This window comes from Corvus moneduloides, chromosome 22, assembly GCF_009650955.1.
Source record: "Corvus moneduloides isolate bCorMon1 chromosome 22, bCorMon1.pri, whole genome shotgun sequence".
NCBI lineage: Eukaryota > Metazoa > Chordata > Aves > Passeriformes > Corvidae > Corvus > Corvus moneduloides.
The window spans coordinates 2259957-2282951 of NC_045497.1; the positions used below are offsets into that span (position 1 = coordinate 2259957).

General features: G+C 43.6%; 1 protein-coding gene across 7 annotated transcripts; it reads right to left on the minus strand.

The window, feature by feature from the left end:
• Window positions 1-474: 474 nt before the first annotated feature.
• On the minus strand, window positions 475-21815 carry NADK (NAD kinase). Of its 7 annotated transcripts, none has more exons than XM_032131705.1 (12): window positions 21714-21815; window positions 15055-15268; window positions 12064-12147; window positions 9622-9751; window positions 9058-9166; window positions 8712-8797; window positions 8333-8435; window positions 7375-7526; window positions 6769-6868; window positions 5951-6108; window positions 4718-4800; window positions 475-3695 (listed from the first exon to the last, which is right to left on the minus strand). In XM_032131705.1, the coding sequence occupies exons 2-12, from the start codon at window positions 15225-15227 to the stop codon at window positions 3548-3550; spliced, it is 1326 nt and encodes a 441-aa protein (XP_031987596.1). In that variant the 5' UTR covers window positions 15228-15268; window positions 21714-21815; the 3' UTR covers window positions 475-3547. The 7 variants fall into 7 exon arrangements, with proteins under 7 accessions (XP_031987596.1, XP_031987598.1, XP_031987600.1 ...); XM_032131707.1 differs by lacking the exon at window positions 21714-21815 and adding an exon at window positions 18758-18840; XM_032131709.1 differs by lacking the exon at window positions 21714-21815 and adding an exon at window positions 18698-18766.
• Window positions 21816-22995: the final 1180 nt, after the last annotated feature.

A 22995-nucleotide genomic window follows, 5' to 3' on the forward strand; every position in this document is an offset into this window, starting at 1 on the left:
ACTGCTGGAATGAGTTACAGATTAATTATGAAATCAAAAGACTCTTTAACATCATCATTAATCTCAAGTTCCATGGGAGAAGTTTCCAGAACTTGGCAGAACGTGCCACAGGCATTTAAACCCCATTTTCAATCCTAAACTTGCTGGGTATCAAATTATCAGGGATTATTTGATCAGCATTGCCCTTTACCTCTTTCTTTCCTGGTATTTCTATTCTGGCGCCTTCAAAAACAGCATTTAATGCAGCCCAGCTGGTTGTGCACAAGGTTTGTTTTGACTTGCACAGCAAATCCAGCATTTATTTTGAGACTTTTGAGGAACAAATGGTATCAGACATTCAAAAAAGCTTTGGGTGTATTCCCAGAAAAGAGATGCCACTGTCCCATGAGAAGTGTCAAACCTCACACAATTCCAAGCACGTAGCTGTGTATTCCCAATTTCATATCCTCCCCAGTCAAAGGGCAAAGCGACAAATCCAACTTTACAAAAAGATTTTATTGAAAGGATTGAAAAATATTTTGTTTCTCAACAATATTTAAACAAAGTTTTCAATGTGTTAACAATATGTAACAGGATTTTTCGTCTTTTAAAAATTCAGTACACTGCTTTATTCCCTACTACAGTTGGTAACAACTTCTTCAATTTCTACCAGAGGATAACTTTTTTTTTTTAAAAAAAAAAAAACCAAAACCAAATGAATTTCCCAGCTTTCATTTTGGCCCTTTGTAGATGAAAGGATTTGCAGGTACCAGTGACTTACAAACCCTTTTATTAAAAACTCCTAATCAGCAAACCCCTTTTAGCACAGTTTAACCAAGTTATTCAGAATAAGCTACATCAGCAAAATGAGGTTTTATTGCCAATAAAGTGAGGTGCATTTCAGCTTTTTTCTGGTTCAACTCCCCCCCTCCTGGAGCAGTTAAAATGCACAACTCCAGGGCTGCCCCAGCCTCACTCTCCTGCAGTTTGCAACTTAAAAGCCTTGAAAAGGGACTTTGTACACTCAGATAAACTTTGTGATGTATTAACACAGCCCGGGCTGTGCTCAGGCAGAAAGCAGCTGGGACAGGGAGAATCAAGGCAGCTTTTGGAGGAAAAGCCAGGACTGAAGTCACTGAGCGACTGCCCTGCCTTAGCCAGGGGCTGCAGCTCTGCCTGGGCTGATCAGCCACCCAGAAAATGGCTTTTATCAGCAGGAATTTTGTACAAGCAAAGCTGCAGCAGCCTCAGAGCCAGCAATGCAATTGCAGCAGGTGATAAATTGAAAGAATAAATTTCAAGCCAACCCCTAATGTAGATCTAAAGTAGTTCAGTACACTTTGATTACAGATTTCATGACCTGTGCACTCTGAAAATTAAAAGTTCAGCAATTTAATCAAGAATAGCTTTAGTATTATAAAAAGCATAAATAAAAAGTGCTGAATATAGTTTTATCTTTAAAAAAATACTGGATAAGGCTCATAAATCATTTCACCTCTGCAAAATGATTTCCACTCCCCAGTGTGCCTAGAACTGCTCACTCTCCACTCATCCACACGTTTCTCTAGACACCATACACTGTTCCTTCTCTCAATTATTGCATGTTTAAATAAAATAGTTTCAAAGCAAAAAGCCTGACACTTCTCTAGTTCAAAAAGTAACCAGTTATCAAATAACTGAGTACTCCACTTAGGAAACCCGTAAGCAGCTTCAAAACAGTGATAAAACAATTACTACGGATTCAAGTGAAAGAGAAATCCCAAAAGCTCTCTGGATATTCTCCAAGATATCCCAAAATCTGTCTGTTTTTGACCAAATCAAACCAATATTCTATTTTACAAAATGTACAAACCAAGTATTAATTTATATGAACACACTTTCATTGTGATTTGAATCGTTAACCCAAGAGTTTGCTTCTCTTTTCTGGAAAAGTGCTCTCACCTGCATTTCATGGACTCAGCCCAGGGCAGCATCCAAAAGGGATGAGACATTATTGAAACCACCAGAGGACAACAGGTCAGGCAGAGTTTGGAAATGAACCCATTTCCTATTTCCACTTTGGACCACAGAAACAACGTTAAGACAATCATGGAAAAAGTTCAGCAGAGATTCTCACTCCATTCCCAAGGAAAACCCACCTCAATCAGTAAATTCATCCCTTGGCAAGAATCTGCCACGGGCATTTAACAGCTCCTGTCCCTTCCTTTCGTGACCAACGCAGCAAGACTTGAAAATGCTGAAGTTTGGATAAGATGATCATGACACTGCACCACAGAGAACATAAATGTAAACATTATCCTTGGGTTTGCTATTTTGCAGTTAAAGTACAGTACAAACCCTTTTTTCCCCCCCCAACCAGTTCTTTCGTTGGTTTTTTTTTGTTGTTGTTGTTCTTTCATAAAAGCACACACAATAAAATATGTACAGAGAGAAGTTAGAAACGTTTGAAAGCATCTTAAAAAAAGTAAATATGAGACTTAGAATATCTTGAGTGTGCTGAAGGCACCATTGCTACTCCACTGGGAATGTGTCCTCTCATTGCTCCAGCCCACCAATGCAGTATCCCATCCTGGATTACTCAGCACCAAGAGTTGGAACGTATCCATGGAAGTTGAGGGCATTCAGGATCTAGAACAGGGTGTTTTCTTCAGGACAACAGTGGAACTAGAATACAGTAGCAACTGAAGTCCAGATTCTTCTTGAACACTTGGAGAATTATTATTATTTTTTTTTTAAACATGATAGTCTCTAATGCTACCATTTATCCCAGGGAATCCAACAAAAATAATAGGAAAAACCAACACACGGATGATTCCCACCAAGAGGAAGTGCAGAGCTATGAATCAGCTCAGCTACAAACCCACAGACACCTGTAATAATTAATGCTCATCCCTGTGGTTTGTGGGCAATTCCACAGTGCTGACAGCCAAGGGTCAGCCACTGCTCAAATGGGCACGAGAGAGAAATGTATATATAAAAAATATATACTTATTATTAATTCCATCTATTAATAAAAAACATCCTTTGTGGGTGTTTCTTCAGTGTGTCACATTTGCAAGTAAGAAAGTATTTTCTGGGCAAGGTGTATTTAAGATAACAAAGAGGAGCTTTTTTTTTTTTTTTTTTTTTTTTTAAGAAATCTTCTCAGAGCCTTTCTATTCCTAGCAGTGTTAAATGGAGTTACAAACCGAAAGAGGAGATTTTAATGCCACTTTTCTGCTGCCACTTTTCCCTGGTGTAGCTACATTCAGCCTACCATGGAACTGGTAAGTTAGAGGTTACAATCAAATCTGCAGATGTGGTTGTTGGTAGCAGTCAGGAACAATCCACTCTCAGACTGCTCATTTGGAAGGAAATTCACACTGGATTAGAACCATCAGAGCCTTCCACTCCTACTCTTGGTGGACAGAAAGGAACACAACCCTCTCCAGCCACAGGATCTGAGGGATAGAAACCACAACCACAAGGCAGGCCCAGGGCAGTGCCCACACCAAGAGCTCCAAAATCCAAGCAGAGAGGAGGGGATACTGCCACATTCCAGTACCCCAGTCCTGCTGGATGTGGACACTCAGAACTCTTCTTCTTCCACGGCGAAGTTGTTCTGCTTCTTGCGGACGTTCCAGTGCAGGCACTCGGCCAGGCTCTCGAACCAGTCGCTCACGGGGTCCCGGAAGCAGATGGAGGGGAGGGGGTAGCAAGAGGTAGTGATGCTGATACTGCAACAGCACGGGACAGTCAGACAGCACACAGCAACCTGAACAAACCCCAGCCTGCTCCCCAAACCCCAGCCTGCTCCCCACCCAGCACAGCACTGATTCACCAACGCTGCCGAACAACAGCTCTGCATGATCAGTGATCGAAGGTAAAGCTGAACTCAGCTGAGCTGTAAACAACGAGCAGCTGCTCTGGGGACACTTTGTGTGACACTTCTGTGAGCCCCTCCATGGCACCCTGCAGCCTCTGGCTGGGCTTCACATCACCCACACAGGGACAAAGGAAACCCAAAGCACCACCTTGGCCTTTCAGTTGCAACAGGCCTAAGGATTCCAGAGTGTAACCACGGGCCAAACCCTGGGTTTGAATCTTCACTGGGCTCCTCAACTACTTCTAGAGATGATTCCAGCTCAGAGGAAATAAAACTTTTCAGGATGGAGGCTTACACCAGCTGTACATTTTCCTTCATGGCAACTTGTGTGGGCCAAGAGGAAAAAGGGCATCCTGAATAACAAATCTGCCAATCTCCTTCCCACAGCTGCCTTTAGTCACCTCCACCACCACATACTGAACACAGAACTGAGGGACTTCACACCCTTCTGCTCACTCAAAGCCAGAGCAAGTGACCACAACCATTCCCAGTTAACCCAGTTTAAACCACATGGAGTTTTCCAGCAGCTCTGCTCACAGGCAGCTCCTGTTGGTTTATACCTCCCAAAACTCCTAGGATTCATCTTGAAGCTAAAATTTACAGAGTTTTCTAAAGATATGCCCATCTTCCTTGCCAAGCACGCAATGTTTACAGAGTCTGAACATTTCACTTGCTTTTATGGGAAGATCTAAAGAACTCAAGATAGAAATGAAATCCTTTTAGTGCAGTTTGTGCTCTAGGAGGTGTTAGGGTTTATAGAAGCTTGTTTCTTCACTGCCAAAACTCCTTTTGGCAGATGTTAGAGAGTGAGGGAGCTGCATGAATCAGGATTTTCTATACTTAGAGATAATACAATCAGAAAAAAGGCTTGACCTGTCTCCATGGCATATTTCCTGCCTCTTCCTTCCATCAAACGAAACCCACGCTGTGTTCCTGGCATCTGGGGAGAGCATAATCTGAAAAACAGGAATGAGCTGAACTTGAGGTCCAAAACTCAAGGAACAAACACCTCCTCCATCCTCCCTCTGAGCGCAGAGCTGAGTCTTTGTAACTCCACAGCTGCACTGGAATTCCTCATCTGTTCATGGCAGCAGTGCAGTAACACCACTCAAGCTCCAAACCTTCATTTTTTGTTGATAAACATATATTTTTCTAGATGTAATAAATCCCCTTTTTATAAGTACAAGGTCATAACCCACACAGACCTTCCAGTTCCAGCCAGTTCATGCTTTAATTCAGTTAATTTAGTTTAATTCAGGAGCTGATTTAGCTTCTCTTTCAAGAAAAATTAAAAAGTTGATCCAGAAAAATAGATTTTAATACATGACGACTCCAAAGCTGTCAAATTTAGGAAGTTTTGCTCCTATTTAACATACATTCCTATTAAAAGAATTAACTACCACTGGCCAGTAACACCCACTGACATGAAAGTAAGCGTGGGCTGAGAGCAGTGCCATGAATAAACATTCAATTTATGCCATAAAACAGGAACAAAAAGTCCAGAACACACTCATTTTCAATGCTAATCTTCTAACTTTTCTAGGAGCCCTTCCAAATCAGCTTTCTTCCTACTTAAGCAGGCTTGTAACAGAGACAAAAGGAGAAAGGAGCTCTTCCCTGCACAAGAATATTTGTTCAAAATGCACACTATCTAAGTCTATTTTATATCCAGGTGTTAAATACCCCTTTTTTTTCCCTGCAAGACAACATTAACAAAAGCTAAATACTGAATTGCAGATAATGCCACCAATATATACTTAAAACTCTGCAATATTTCTGCATGAAAGGAGAATTTTTGATTCCCTTCAGCACTGATCGTTTACAGGCACTTTAGCCAAGATTATGTAACATTTTTCAGCATGCAAATGTAGGAATTCCCATTTTGTAGAACGTTACAGAGCTACAAGCCAGTAGGAAAAGTGTAAAGTATTCCACTGGTGGGGAAATTCTTCTAAAGAAAGCCACATTCTTGAATCAGACTTGGTCTGAACCTGCTCCAAGTGGGAGCAAGCAGGAGACACACGGCACTTCCCACCCTCCTCATATTCCCGTGGCCACTCCAGAAGTTTTTAATTCACAAGGAGAAATAAAATGACAGAAGCCAACCTTGAGTTCCACTCCAGCAGGAACCACAATGGGTCTGAAGGACAGGGAGTGGGGGCAGATGGGGGTGATCATGATAGCAGGGACGTTGGGGTGGATCATGGAGGCTCCGGCTGCGGCGGCGTACGCGGTGCTGCCGGTCGGCGTGGACACGATCACCCCTGGGGACAGCAAACAGGCACTGCCATCAGCACTGAATAACCAGGGACTGCTCTGGGAGACACCAAGAAACCCCACTCCCACCCCAGGGACAGCAAACAGGCACTGCCATCAGCACTGAATAACCAGGGATTGCTCTGGGAGACTCCAACAAACCCCACTGCCAGGAAAGTGAACCTCTCCACTTGGATTTCACAGCTCAACTGCAGCCCAACACACACCAAGTGAGAAACTCCCCTCTGACCCTGCCACGTGGTTTCAGAAGTTGCACAAAATTCTGCATCTTGAGTTACACAATTTTGTAATAATGACTTTCATTTTTTTTCTTTAGGGTAAGAGCTTTAAAGATTGACTCCTGTTGTTCATGAGTGGAGACTGTTTGCCTTCAGCAAATTCCAGATATCCAGGCCAATCTCTTGTGAGCTACTTCTTGCCCTTAGCCTGAAATATAATACCCCAAAAAAGAGCTTACTTGCCCTCACAAGCCCATGAACAAAATCTTTCAGCACCTTAAAGCTTCACTGGGGGAATAAACACACCTACTCTTTGCACACTCATGTTTGCTGTCAGCAGTGAACTGAGGCTCTGTTTCCATGAGAGAAAACCCTGCAGGAAAACACAGCAGCCTGCCCCTGAGCTGGGAAAGCTCCAGCAGCACTCACCATCTCCTTGCACCGTGGTTATCAGGTGCCCATCCAGAAACACATCCACGTTGGACAGGTAGGAGGAAGGGCCACGATCCACCACAACTTCATTGAGGACCTGCCACGACACCAAACATTACCCCAGTCTGCTGCTGCTTCCTTGGCAATGAAATAAATGTCGAAACAAAGCAGTTTTTCCAGATCTTCTAAATATTTGTGCTGATTTAGTACCTGCAAATTAAACTCTTTACACTTCCGTCCTATCACGTGCCAGCTGAATTTCTGAGATGTTAAGAATTATTTCCAGGAGTTGGTCACTAACAATGTGCAAGGTTTTTCTTCTCATTTATAAAAATGTTTGGTGTATCTCACTTTAGAACTACTACTTTGTCTTCAAAATAGAAGGAAGGTTGGGCTCCATCTTGCAGATATTTTCCAGCCTAAACAATTCTGTGAAATTACGATCAGCATTTCTGAGTGCACAAATACATGCAGCAATTCCTCAGCATGCAGAGCACACTGTGAGTTGCAAAACTCCCCCCTGGACTGCTGGGGGGAGTTTTCATAAAACAAATACCAAGTTACAAACTATCCTGGTTCTTGTTGCTTGCTTTGCCCTCTGACCTGATATTGCATAATTTGCTTGCCCACTTCTTTCTCCAGGTTTGCAGACACGACTCCATTTTCCTCTATCCCATTCTGGACTGTTGTTTTCTCCCTGGGCTCCTTCACCACCTTCACCTTGAGCCTGCTCCGGAGAACAAGAGCTGCATTGCCTGGAGAGGAAACACAGGGGAAAACACACAAAAATGAAAAGCTGGCACAGGAAATAAACCCCAGCAATGACAACACGCTCTATGAAATGCCATCCATCTATTCCTGAGCTTTCAACATTCCCAGTTTCATTCCCAGCATAACTGGCTACACTTGGCTGAAGCTCAAAACTAATTTTTAGCAGCAATGAGCAAAAATCAAAAGCAAATTTCAAGCCAGTCCCTTCCCACTTTTCTTATGATGTACAAAGAAAATTTAAATTCTGTATAGATGTGATTCAGATTGGAAAACACTGCTGGGCTCATGTGATCTTCAGTAAGACAAAAGCTAAGCTTAAAGAAAATTAAAGCATTAGAAACATGTATTAAAAGACAACATTCTGGTAATGTGAGAGTTTTATACATCTTTTCCAGAATCTACTTTGGATGCAACTCAAATAACCTCATATTCAAGGGACAAAGAATTTATTTCCTCAAATATTTTATTTGCCTGACTTCTCAGTACTTAAACACTGCACTTGATTTCTATGTTTAGCTGTCATTTAGTGTAAATTCTACATTATTTTATACTTATTTACTCCACAAAGTTATTTCTTAGCCCTTTTCCTTTGCAGAGCAGTACAGAGAGCAGCACTGGATGGGTCAATGCAATGCAAAACTTCTGTTAATTTAAGATATATTTCTATTCATTTAAGATTTCTGTTCACTTCAGATACATTTCTCAAATTTCAAATCTTAAGGGCCAACCTAAAAGAGTTGATTAAGAAAAAGTAACAAACAAACACCACACCTCGTCCCCTTAAATTTACCTTCTATAACCTGAGTGACTTGGGACTGAAAATTCTCAAAATTAAATGGAGTAAGAAATCCAAGGGATCCCAGATGAAAAGCCATAACTGGAGGTACACTACCCTATCAATAAAGAAAAGAGTTTTAAAGCTACTCAGTCAAAGCAATTCATACTTCAACTAATTGCCAGTAAATATTGTGACTACTGATGAAACTTCAACTGTGCTTAATAAAAACAACACATTTGACATTATTTTCACAAGGTAAAACAGGCTGGATAAAAAAGAAGGGACGAAGAACAAAAGACAAATGCTGAACTCAGCAACAAAGGGGGAAAAAATGCACTTTTAAATACTTCCAAAAGAAAAGTTTCTGGGTCTATTTCCCATAAGAACCAACCTGGAAAAGTGAAGAAGCATAAAGTAAGGTCCCATCTCCTCCCAGGCATATGATAAAGTCTATCTGATTGGAGATATCATCATAGTCTAGGAGCAACATTGAAATAGAAAGTTTTGAATTAAATTGTATCCACAATCTTAATTTCCTAACAAAAAACAGGAAGAAAAATTACATTTGCAGCATGCAAACATTCCCTCACAAATACACAAAAAGCACAACTAAGATGTAACAACAACTGTGTGCAAAAGACACCAAAGTTTTACAAACTTGACCCAACAGCTAAGAAAACACCAAGACAAAACCAAAAAACCACTCCAACTGTCCTTTCAAGAAATCATTTCCATACCTTCTCTGAAGGTGCAAAATTTCTTCTTCACTGGTCCGAAATTCTCATCATTAGCTATAGCAGGGTCTTCCAGTACTTTTTTTTCTACATACACTATCATATTGTTCTCCTGAAGAGAGAGGAAATAAGCTTGTGAGTGACCTCCTAACAACACACTTGACTCTCTCCATAATTTCCACTAATTTAAGACACATAAATAGTATTTTACAGCAGTGTTCTGCACCTGCTGGGTGTTTGTAATGTGTGGTCTGATCCTCATGAGAATTTTGCAGCATGCACAGACTATTTAATAAATTAAAGCTTGGAATACAGATTACATGAGACATTGTTGTGTTTGCTCAAGGCTTAAGGGTTTAAGCTTTTTATATCCCACTCCTGTAATTTAGAACTGCAAACAGAATGGAAGTTTTTACTTTAATAGTTCTAGTTTTAAGCTTCATACTGATCTTAAGCCCCGCAACAAATTTTAGTACACGCAGTGGGTGTAAAAATTTGTTTGCACAGCACAGTTCTGTACAGAATCAGCAGCTGGAGAGAGCTGAGGTATAATTTGTATTTTCTCACCTCAGTCAGGTACACACAGAGCTCTTTGAAGGGCTGCAGCAGACTGGCATCACGGATCTTCTTAATCACAAGGACACTCTTGGGGGGTTTGTTCCATGTCAACCGCTGGCTTGCTGGATCCTGAATGTGCCTAGGGGATAAAAAGCCCCAAACATCACCACATTTTGTTGTGACACCTTTCTGATCTGGTAAAAAAAGTATGGAAGGCACACAGCCCTACACAGCAGGCAGGGGAAGGCAGTAATTCATATTGCAATGATGTTTGTCCTTCACTACGTGCAGGTGATAACCAACAGCTGCTAATTCTGGTACCTGGCCCTATGAACGACCTGTGCCAACAGGGACCTGAACAGAAGCACCACAAAAACTCTCAGATCAACTTCTGACTGACACCACAATGCTGATTTCCTCTTGTTTTAGTGCTGACTCAAAAGGAGAAACACTCAGTTAGAGGATCTGAAAAAGCCACAACATAATTTTTGCCCCATCCAATACTCTAAGTCCAACAGCTTAATGTAAATTTAAAATTCATTTTATTTCAGTGCTAACATTTGAGATGCAAATACAGCACGAACTAAAGGCAAATGCAGGACTTTAGTATCAATAATGCTGACAAGAACTAGAGATTGCAGCACTGAATAAACCCAGAACTAGCACCAACTTCATTCAAACAAAAGCCAGTCTGCCTCTTTCAGCTGTACTCACCAATTCCATGCAGTTCTACTGAATGAAAAATTATTCATAACTTGCTTTAAGATCTTCATGTTTCCCTCCAGGACTCAGTCAATTGCAACAGCTCCAAATAAAACAAAAGGCTGAGGCTTTTATCACTTATTACTAACTGCAACCTCAGAAGAATACATTTTTCTCTGAAAAATGTTTTTTCTTCGATTGAAGATTTCAGTCAGCTCTGATAAAAGGTTTTGAGGCTTTACAGAAAAATCCTGCAGTAAAACTTGTATTCCAGATCTTCAAGCAAGATTTCATAATGAAAATTCCATTTCAAAAAAAAAAACAAAACAAAACAGGTATTTGATTTCCCCTTCTCTCAAGAGGCCACTGATCCTTTTTTCACTGAATAGTCATTCAATCCTTCTGCTCATCAAGAAATAGGTTTGCAAGTTCTAGAGCTGCTGGTTGTACTGAGACACCCAACCTTCCCTAACTTAAGCCTGCACATAAAAATGACAATTTTCTGTTAAAAAAAAAAAATCCCTCCAGTGAGGAGAGTTTAACAAAATTAAACTATCCACAGCAGAGGAGAAAAAAAACCCAACAAGGTCTTGCTTGTTTTTAGAAGCCACAAAACCTCATGTGTAGTAAAAGTAATTTACAGTTTGCTTTTCCCTTCAGCAGCCTAAGGGCAGCTCTGCTCCCAGCCCTGCCTGCCCAAGCTTTGCCCTGGCACAATCCCATCCCTGTCCTTATATCCCTGTCCTGGGCCAGCCCCTGGGAGGAGCAATGCCCCAGGTCAGGTGGGTAAACACAACCTGGGCTGGCTTTCAGCTGCACTGCAGCACCCGGGGAGAATGAGGAAGTTCTGAGTTACCAAAGGGAGGGATTTGTGTCACACTTTCCCAGGAAAGGGGTGGATGCCACCGGGAATATTACTGTCTACGGAGGTAGAGATTTAGGCAAATAAATATTGACTGCAATATCTTATATTTAACTGCAAGAGCAAGGAAATAAAACTTTTTTAAAGGGGCAAAAATCACAGAATGGTTTGGGTTGGAAGGGCCTTAAAGCCCAGCCAGTCCCACCTTCCACTGCCCCAGGGTGTTCCAAGCCCCATCCAGCCTGGCCTTGGACAATTTCAGGGATGGGGCAGCCACAGCTTCTCTGTGCCAGAGCCCCCCAAAAATAGGGAGCACTGCCTTGGTTAAACCCTGAAATTCCTCACCTGGCCAAGTCAAGACCCCATTTATTAAGTATGTAACACCTGGTGTAGAAAGCACCACTTTATGCCACCCAACCTACAAAACTGAAATATTTATTTGCCCACTAAGCAGAAACCAGCCTTATTTCCACCATTTATCAACAGTCTAAAAGCAAACTTGCCTTAACTGAAAGTACCACAGATCAAACACAAAAATTGAAAGTACAAATTCAAACACCGTCACCAAGAGAGGGAGAAGGCTTCCCTCAGATTTCACAGCACACAGAACAGTTCTTCTTCCTCCCCTTGTGCTGCCCAGAAGAATCTTTGTTGGGTTGGAAATATGAGAGCTGCCATTTTAGACATCAAACTATGGACTGTAGACCACGCCAACTTGGCAAAGCAGCCCCCAGGATGGCAATCAAGCAACATGAAAATCTTGAAATATCAGATAAAATACAAACAAGTGTTGATTAGGGGGTGAAAAAAGTGGAATCAGTGGAAAAGCAAACTGGTTTTCTTTCCCACAGAACGAGCACAATGCCACTGATGGGATGAGTACTCACATAATCGTTTTAGGATTCTGCAGCATGCAGGCCTTTGGTCCAAACGTGGTCACGGGGCATGGTCCATGCAAGGAGCGTGTTCTCCTGAATGCAGAGAAAATAATCAGTGAGTAAAAGAGATGTGATGACAAATTGGGTCTATCTGATGCTCAAACACCAAACCCTCCTTTGAAGCAGCTGCACAAAAGCAATGCAGGGCAAAGTGCATTTCTTAAACCTACGTGAGAGGTTCCCAGGCAGGGTAATCTTACAGATTAGCTCTCACATTTCCAATGCCTGCATCAGTTCCTAAGTGACACCAATTTCACTGCTGCAGGCACAAGAACAACACTTTTATTCTGTGTTTCTTGAAGCACTACATCTTATCTAGAAGCACACATTTTGAGAATGACTGAATCTGGTACAAATACAGCTAAAACAGCTCAGTGAGTGCTCCCACCCTCACTAAGGGCAGTAATGTACAGACATTGGGTTTCCCACTGTGTGCCTAGACAAGCACTTACAAGGAGTTCTCCAACACCTTCAGATGTTTTTGGCATGGTCAAGTCACAGCAATGTGTGTCTTGGTCATTTGAACACCCTTAATAAATTAATCAAACAAATTCTTCAGCTCTAAGGTACATGGAGATTTGTATCTGCAGCATCAGGCTGCAATTCTGAACAGGTTAAAAAAAAATGCTACTTCTCCCCATTTATTTCTCTAATAAGATTTTTGTCTTCAAATAAACAGGAGCTCTGAGGTGTCATTTATCCTCAGAATTGAATCCCACCAGGACACAGGGTTACTCCTGGCTCTAGGATGAGATTATCTGGAGCAACTCAGAGCTCTTCTGCCTCAGCTCCTCCAGCAAAGCTGGAGCTGGGAGCAAAACTTGCTCAAGTCATGGAACTGTTGAAGCATTATGTGACTGCTATTAGAATTATTCCATTAAAAAGAAGAGGGAAACATGCCTTTCCTGGGCTTAATTCAATCACCTATTGCTTGGCAGTAACAATCATCACTGCAGTGCCTTCCATTGTGTGTTACAAGTAGCTCAGGCCAGCCTGATGACTCACTCCTAGAGCTAAAAAAACCCTCAGAAATCTAATAAAAATCAAAACCAGATCACAGGTTAAACATATCTATATAATTAAGGAACGCCAGCACCATCTTATTTGTTTCATGCCTAATAAAATATGCGAGTCTAAGATTTGAATGCCAATAACAAAACCAGAATAATTTCTTTTCCATCTGTAAGTCCAGGCATGACTAACCAAGTCAAATAAAAACATTGCTAAGTGTTTTACAAAGTTTACCTTACTTATAATAAACAGAAAAATGAGGAAGGACTGACATAACAAGAGATTAATGTGTGTGCCAATATGGGCAAAGGGATGATAAGTCTCTCTCTACTTGTGAACAATTACCCTTGGAATTAGGATAGTTAAATAACACCCTGGCAGCATCACCTCCCACTTCTTGCTCCACTCCAGCTTCTCCCAGATAAGGGTAATTTTTGCCTTCTCACAACACAGGTCATTATTTGATGCCACTCCCAATAACTGGCCAAATTCTGTTCCCACACAAGGCATTAAATATCCACATCTGACCCTCATGACATTCCAACAAAGTTTCCCTTGCAAGCTCTAATTAGTAACTGGTGTAAATTTTCCCTGAGATTTCACTTGGTTTTATTAGTGCTCAATAAAGTGTTTGAGTGAACAGGATTTAAAGCCATTCGCAGTCAGGCTGCCTTTGCTAAGAATGAGCAGCAATGCCCTGCAAATTCTACGTCTTTTAGGGAAATCTACTTATCAGTTCCCAGCAGCTGGGCAGCTACCTCAAGCTGAACACCACAGAGGAAGCCTGAGAGCAGCACTTCCTGACAGCCTGCAAAATGCCTTGAGACAATTTAGCTCTGAAGCGAAGACAGCCAGTGAATGACTGCAGAGCATCCTAATGAAGGAAAGTCTCGGAAGCAATTACCCTGATTCAAACCCACAAGGGACAGAGCACTTCTGGTTGAAAAAGCAGCTGTTTAGCTAAAAAATAAATACACAAAAATTCAGACCACATGGTCTTCTATGCAGGTTGACTGAAAGGTTTAAGCAGAGAAGGGGAAAACCACCAGTTTTACAGCACAATTTAAACATCAAGTCTTATATATTGGCCATACACACGTCACCAGAGCTACAACAAAGCACAGCCACCAGAAAACACTTCCCAGAGCCATTGAATTCATTGAACTACACGCAAAGAGCAAGTCTTTTCCTAACCTTTCAAGGCTTTTAGCTTCCCTCCCTTCACCACAAAGCCGCCCCCTGAGATCTTCAGCCTCACCTGTATCTCCTCTTGCCTCCCAAGAACATTCCTACCAGCAAAGCAGGAGCTCTGCACAGGAATTCCATCTGCTGAGCAGCTCCTCCGTGGCTCTGCCCGTGCTTTAGGGATGGTCACAGCACAAGGAAGGTGAAGTCCTGCTATGCTTCCCACAAGATCAAGACACGGCGCTACCCCTGCCCGCTGTTCACTATTTACAGCGGGTCCAAAGATCACCAAATCAAAAGTTCTATCCACCCTGTCCACATGACAAGAGCCTTGCAATGAGATCAGAAATTTGGCTCAAAAAAAAGAATGGGTGGGTGTTTCTCACTGCTCTGAAACCATCTGCAAACACAAACTCACTTTTTGCTGCCTCACACATAACCTAACGCACAGGTTTTTAACACACAGCACTAAAGTTCTGGCTTGAGCTTTTGTAAAAGTCTGAATTGTCTCTACTGTTCATTGATTGTTTTTTGGAGACTGTGAGCTCTGCAGAGACCTGTTTTGACAAGCCGTGAGATTCTGTTTATGAGTCTTCTCATAGTCAACACCCCACCTTCAACTCCCCACCTTCATTTTGAACCTTCTGAGGAGCATTTTAAGAATCCCTCGTGGGCATATTTAAAAAACAAAATCTAGATAACTTCATATACTTTAGCAACAAGGGGAAAAAGCAGGGACCTTACCTGAATTCTTTGGTGCTTCCAAGGGCTGGTGAAGCTGACAAACTCCGTGACTTGGCTCGCCCCCGGCTCGTGCTGCCCCACTCCTCATCATCGTGACATGCTGAGCAGTGGAAGGCAGAGTCTGAGCTCCCATCAGCCTTGCTGGCACACAGCTTCTCCCGACTCATCTCCATCCTGGAACTGAAGGAACCTCAGCCAGAGAGAAATTCAATCCCTGGGATGGAGAGGGAGAGGGAAAATCTCAGTATTTGCAAAGGTAACAGAGCTTTCCTTTAAGTTCGAATTACGTTTTTAGCTGGCTCCAAGAAAAACGAAAGCTTTGCTAAAACAACCCCTCTTCTCTCAGTAGATTATGTGCTGAACATCAAAAAATTACTGGAATTGTGCTAGACATGAAGAAATTCCTGGAATTGTCCAGAAGGTGAGCATTGCTGCCGAGATGAGTCGGTGCTTTGAGCCATTTCCCTGCTTTTTTCAGCTCCTGCTCTGTGGTCAGCACTGCTGACCAAGGTGGAGTTTTCCCAGTGGTTTTTATAATTGTTTTTCAGCAATTAAAGTGCTTTAAAGTCCCTGCAAGAAAATCTGGAGGAGCATGCTACACGAAACACAGAGTTCACACTCACTGATAAACACATCCCCAAAGAATCTGAGCAACTGGGAAATTCTGCAAGGTAATCAGAAAACCTTGGAATTAAAAATGACCAGTGTGTTCCAGATTGAGAAGAGGCTCAGTACAAAGCTGTTTCAAGACCAGCACAGATTCATGTCTTCAGTTACATAAGAGATAAAATTAATTTCTTTTGGATATTGAAAAGAAAGAAAAGCTTTAAATACGTGCCAAGGAATTAAGGCAAAGGAAAAACTATGAAGTCTCCTATTAGGTGATACATATATTGAGCAGATAAAATAGAATACTCTAAGAGCAAAAAGAAAAAACCCTGTCAAATAATGCAACAGAAATAACCTTAGTAAGCCTCAGCTTTTGAAAAAAAAAAAGAGGTTAATACCAAGCTGAGGAGAGACAAAAACAAGTTGGAGGACGATACCTAAGTTCTTAACTAATTTTTGACAAACTGGGGGGACGGTCCAAAACAAACAGGATAAAATAAGGACAAATGTGCAATATTTCAGTTCCACGAAAAACCGGCACAAATGAAAGATAAACAGCTGGTTAGAGCACAGCTTTGCAGAAGTAAAAAAAAACCCCAAAACCAAAACAAACCCCAAACTTGAAACAACTGCGGAAGTTCTACAGAGCTCGTGTGCAAGTTCTCGTCATTACTTGAAGCAAGCAGAGAAGAAATCTTATCAGAATAAAAATAGAAACCAACTTTCAGTGTATGAACAAACACTAAACTATAAACAAATAGTATCCAAGTGAGTGCAGCCCAGAGGAACGGCACATTCCTCAAGTCAGTTCATTCCAACATGGGGGGGAAAAGTTGGTTCAGTAAAAATTTGCAGATGTTTTTCCAACGGTTTCATCGCTTTGGATGAACTTCCCACCTTACCCAGCAGAGAGAGGAACTAAACATTGCTGTAACCATTAAGATGGACTATGTCTCTGGGAAATCATCCCACAATGAGGATATCTAGGGGGGAAAGTCCCCAGAGGATGGCAAACCCCACAGTTTCACCACCACCCCAACTTGTAGACGACAAAACCATCAATAAAATGCAGCTGTAATTTTGGACTCATTACTGAATTAGACAGCACCGCCACCTAACCAAATTAGAAAGTACTTTTGCTCCTGCTGTAGCTTAGGCTTACCCAAGGAGAGCACCACTACAAAGAGGTGCAATTACTGCCAGCCATTAATAATTTATAGCATCCTGCCCTTGGAAAGGTATCAATGTTTACCTGGGGGTTACTCATTGCTGCGTCACCTGTGACCACAACTTGGGAAACAGCCATTGCAACCGACTTGCAATTTTGTCTAGCTAAGATTAGCAAAATGTACCTCTATTTTTAGACAGTTTAAGCTCATATATAAATTTTGTGCCCGTTGGTTAAGTAAGGGAGGCAGAGAATAATAATTTATGTAATAAGCAAGATGTGTTTCCATGTGACTTTGACTGAAGAATGCTCATCTGACAGATGCTGACAGTAAAGAAAATCAGATTAGCACAAAACTGGGAGTAAGAAGTGTACAGACCTACTAAATACAGCCTAAGAACTTGATATTCCCTCCATGTAATACTTTCCAATTCAGGATGTTTTAACCACAGCTTACACCGTGTACTGTTTAATTAACATTCCCTCACAAGACCTTTATTGAATAAGCAGACTTGACATAAGATAAAACTACCACTGAACAGCTCCCAGGATTGGATCCAAAGAACTTTTAAGCACATGGTAACAAACTAATGAAAAGGCTGCTCTGTTTTAAATCATGTCCAAAAAAAAAAAAAACAACAACACAAGAAAAATAAGTATTTCAATGTCCAACACGGCAGAATAAAGAACAGCTGAGAAAGTGTCAACATCTAACAATAAATATCTGTGATGGGGACACAGCAGCCAGGTGAATCACCTGTCACACGTATCCAGCTCCAGTTTTATTGTAGTTTCCCATTTTCAATCTCACTGAACGTTCCCCTGACCCAGAACTTCCAAGGGCTTCATCAAACCACCTTTACACAACCCCATAACATCCCCAAAAGGAGCACAAGGCTGCAAATCACCAAGGGATTTAATTTTATTTTATAACGACCATGCTTGTAAGCTGTTATTTCGTAACAAACTTCTCCTGTCAAACGCCCTGCCCTAAATCATCCTGGTTAAAGGATTACTGCAGGGTCCATCCCGACAAAGTCCTCACAGTATTTTAACCCACCTCCGAGTCTGCAGCATTTATACTGATTTCTTGGAAGTTGCATCAGTCATTCAAAGCTCCTTTTGTACTCCATTATCAACTTTCTCTTGAAGCATAAGAAGGTAGTGCTTTATCCAAAACTGGTACCCCTTGTCCCATTGCTACAAAGCACTGTGTGCTTGGTTGCTCTGCTCTGTGGAGCTTTTTTTTGGTTGTATTTGGCTGAAGAAAGCACTGCAGCAGAGGTTACACGCCTATGACTCCATCCCTAAGTCACTAAACCCCCTGTCACACACAAAACAGAAGGAACAACTCTATCACACAGACAAAGCTTGGTTTAGTTCAGAACTTCCTATTCCAGCGTGCCTGAAGAAAACCAAAACCCCTATTAAAACCCAGCAGTCTGACAGCACTTGCAAATTTAGGTTTTGATTACACACCCAAATGCTATTTCCACCAAAAACCAGACAGTATGACCATCACGTGTCCACGGCCCAGGCAAAACAAGCCCATTTGTTAACCCTTCCTCTCCGGAACCCCACCACGCGTGGGGCACGAACCCCCCGAAGCCAGGGCCGGACCCTCGGGAGGCGAACAGCGGGGCCGGCCCGTTATCCCTGCGGGAAGCGTCCCGCCGCTGCCCACGGACACCCCTCCCGGGTTTGCCGGAGCCACCCCGGAGCAACCGGGATGCGGGCACCTGGGACGGCGGCCCGAGCAGCCCCGGCGGGGACAGGGACAGGGGAGAGGACACAGGGACGGGCACCGGGGGGACGCAGGGACGGGCACCGCGCTCGCGCACCGGGGACACACACACACGCGCGCACCGCTCCCCCCTCAGGGCCGCCCGTCCCGGCCGCGCTGCCCTCCGCGGCTCCCCGACTCACGGCGTCCCTCAGGGCCGAGCCCCGCGGCGGAGCTGGCGGCGCTGGCGGCGGCGGGCGCTGTGAGGGGCGCGGGGCCGGCGGGCCCTGCGCGCCTCCATCGTCCCCTCCCCGCCGCCCCGCGCAGGCGCGGTACCGCCGCGGGCCCGGCGCGCAGGCGCGGGCGGTGCGGCTGCGCGGGGCCGCCTCCGGCCCGCGGGTTAATTAGCGCTAATTAGCGGTAATTAGCCACGGGTTCGGCGCCGGGATGCTAGGTGGGCTGTGGGTGTGTAGCGATCGCCTGAATGTCCGAGATCGCGTCGGGTTATATCGGCGTTAGAGGTGCCTATGGGGGACATGGCGCATCCCACACCTCCAGGCAGCCCACACCCCTCACCTGCAACCATCCCACACTTCCGACCTCCAACCATCCCAGCCCTGCAGGAACCCCGCACTTCTGACCTCCAGCCACCCCAGCCCTGCAGAAACCCCGCACTTCCGACCTCCAGCCACCCCAGCCCTGCAGAAACCCCGCACTTCCGACCTCCAGCCATCCCAGCCCTGCAGGAACCCCGCACTTCCGACCTCCAAGCACCCCATCTCCCACCATCCCACCCCTCCAACCATTCCGCATGTCTCGCCTCCAACCATCCCACCTCCCCGACCCTCTCACCTCCCAGAGCAGGCACCCACTGCACCATGCCCTGCTCTCCATCTGCCTTTTGCCCTCCAGCTCACACCACGCCCTTTGCCAAGGGTGTGGCTGTTGGCACACGCTTCCCCTCGCACCCTGCTCCTATCTCCCTACAGTGCCTGTCACGAAGTTTACCTTAATCTGGCCTTTCGTCATCGGCTAATTATCCTTTCTGATACAAAACTGTTTGACAGTGCACGTCACTTTGTGAGGATCACTCAATCTCAAGTACAGACATAAAGTGGTGGAATGTAAGAAACCCTTTCCCAGTCTGTACTTGAACTGGAAAAAAAACAAAAGGTTTTGGTACATTGATATCATCAGGAGTTTTGTCACAAACTTCAACAGAGGTGGGATCAAGCCCCTGGATGGATGCCAACAAGAAAACAATTCTTCAGTTACCAAACCCGTTGGGTTTTGTAATTTCAAAATTGCATCTTCTACCAATGCTACTTTAAAGAGGCCACGCTCACACATGAGGATCACTGGATAAATCACACCAGGATGAATCCACTCAGTAGGAGCAAGTTGCACCATATGAGAATGTGGCAATTGGGGATTTTTTTTTTTCCTTCTTCTTCTTCCTTTATGTAGTAATTTGTTTTTGAGGAACCGGGAGCTGTAAATAACTGATGGTCAGTAAAGGCTGAAACAAACTTGAAAAAGAGGAAGCAGTTGCTGGATGTGGGAAAATACCACTGGCCATGTTACACCACTCTCGAAAGTACAGGATTTTGAGCCAAAATTTCTTTTTAGTCGTTCTTTCCAGAGGCCAGTGTGAAAGGAATTAAGGCAACAATACACAGCTCTGTGGGCTTAATGATACCTCAGAGCCTCAAATGTCTTTAATGTGCTGAAAGGGATTCTCAAACTGTAAAGGGACACCAGAACATGACACTAGGCAGGAATTCAGCTTTAGGGAGTCAAACATTGCCCTGAAACCTGAAGTGAAAAACCATCCCAGGAGAGATGCTTGGACATGGAGCCCCTGCCAGCCACCACTCACTGACCAAGGAAGAGGTTGCCCTCTGAGCTGGCTCTTGAGACGGATTCTTCCAAATTCAGCAGGGTGAAAGTGATAAATCCCCACTACAGCCACGACAATTTACATTGGCTGCTCAAAAATAAACACTTTAAGTGGCAGGTTGTTCTTCCCACAGCTCAGCGTCTTCCCTGCGGTTGCTCAATATTTTGTAAGAGGCCTGAACTCTGCAGCACGAGGAGCACTTATCCCTGGTAATTGGTGGAGATAAGACTGCTAAGCAGCTGAGCCTGTCCTATTTATAAAAGGGCTGGCTGCAGTTAAAACAGCAGCTCTGAGCTGGGCAAGTTCAGCAGCGACCTTGGGAGCTCTGCTTGGGTGTTGGGATGAGTGTCCCAGGCTGTGACAGCTCTTCCCTCTACAGACTGCAGTGACAGGAGAAACAGAAGAGTTTTAGGTCCCTTTTGAGCTTGTTCTCCCTAACACTGTGACCAGAACACTGCGGCTCAGCAGTCTAAGCCAGGTTGTGCTTCCTTTCTCCCAGGGAAGAAAATAAAGAGAAATGTTGGCAGTAACTTGAGAAATGAGCATAAAAACATTCTGCCTTTTTTTTTTTTTCCCTATTGGGGCTCTCAGTTGCTAGAAACAACAAAAAAGAAGATAATTCCACAAAAATGCTGTTGTTTGACAACTTGCATAGATGTGCCTGATACAGAGAGGCTCTGTTCAGCCTCCACCTACACCCCAAACCCACCTCCAGCAGGAGGCATTTCCACTGAGCAGGAAGCAATTAGCAAATTGTCTCTATTAACATCTAACAGGGTTGAAGAACATAGCTCTTACCTCTCAACCTTCATTTCAAACAGCCTTTGATGACTCAGAATTCCTGAGGAATCACGAGAAATAAAAAGGTACCGCAAAGCCTAAATTCTGCTGGAGTTGGTGGCACGTGAATGTGACAAATAAATTATTTCTCAATGGTCACACACTGACACAAACACAGGGAAATGCTTTTCATTATTCAGGCTGATTACCAACACCTCCAATCGTTATGTAAATGTCATTGTCCCAATTTTGAGGCTGAACTACATTATTTGACTTGCACAAGGGTTAAGAAATCTGAGATAAGCGATTGGGAATGTTGGCCTGATACCCAAACTCCATCCCCAGATCATCTTTGCCAGTGGCAGGGTAGGACTGAGAACTGCTGGCAGCCAGGAAAGGAAAGTTAGGTAAGAGAAGTGGAGAGATTTTGGAGAAATCCAACATGAAGATGAATATCATAATATGCAGCCAGGACTTACCTCCTGTGTTGAAGCAGGATGTGGAGGAGAGAGAGACCTGCAGAGAATGGGTTGTGGCGTTTGGGAGGTGCTCTGTGTCTTCCTGAGTGACTAATGGAGTCTGCTTTTCTGCCTTTAAAACAGATAAAACCAGTTACTTTCCTGTTTATCAATCTTGTCACGATTGTAATCTCCCTGGCACAGGAAATGTGTCGTTGCATGCACCCCAGAAGAGTTCTGAAGTGGATGGGTTTCCATTTGTACCTAAAAATAATTTATAAACTGGTCTACTTATCACACCATTTCACCGTTCCCAGGAAAACTGGTGATTCTTTTGAGTTCACAGCAGACCTCGATTCTTTTCAGGAAAGCAGCTTGATGAACTGGAAAATTTAAAAGCTTCTGGTTGCTTCAGTTTCCCAGATCCTTCTGCAAGCATAGTCCTGCAGTGCTGGATTTTAAACCAAGTTACCAGCAAGATGTGCAGCCCAGAGGAATGAATTCTGTTTTCTGTAGGATCCCTCTAAAGCCAAGCACCCCTTAAACCTTTACTAGGCAAAACTTTCACACTGGCAAAGTCAACATTGTCTGCAATTCTGAAGGGAACTGTGGGGAAAACATCTTGGTTTTCTATAAAATACCTTTGTTTTGGGGAGGTCTGGGAATTGCAGTTGCTTCCTGCCCACAAGCTGCCAGTGCTTCCAGTATTTATGGCAGGAATACAGGAGAGAGGTCAGAATTCCTCACAGAATTCCAGCTCTCAGTATTTCAAGGAAAAGGGCTTATTTGTATCACCTGGACTATCATCAGAACACACCCCAACGCCATCACAAACTGCTCAAAGATACTGAAACTGCCACTCCAGCTACCAGTTGGCCCTTGATGCTGGAGGGACTGGTTATTCTGGGGCCTTTCCTTGCCAGAAGTCACCCAAGTCGAGCGAGCAAGATAAACACCGTGCTGTAAGAATGGAGGAAGTTAGGTCACCAGCTTCCATAACTGCCCAGACTTTGAAAATAACCTGAGGAGTGCCAACAAGAGCGAGATGGTTCCTCTGCACTGGATTCCTCTTTGTTACCACGTGTCACCAGGCACTGGCAGCTTCGGAATGGGCTGAAATAGCAACAGGTGCAAGTTCAACAGGTGGCAGGAAAAGTAAAATGGCCAAACCCTGTTTTTGTTACTGGCAAGGGAAAGAGTTACCACTGCAGGCTCTGTATAGGTGTGAAATACCACGTTCTTGTTCCAAAGGGAATGCAGATGGGAGGCTCATTGTTTTGTCTAGGCTGCCACAACAAAACCT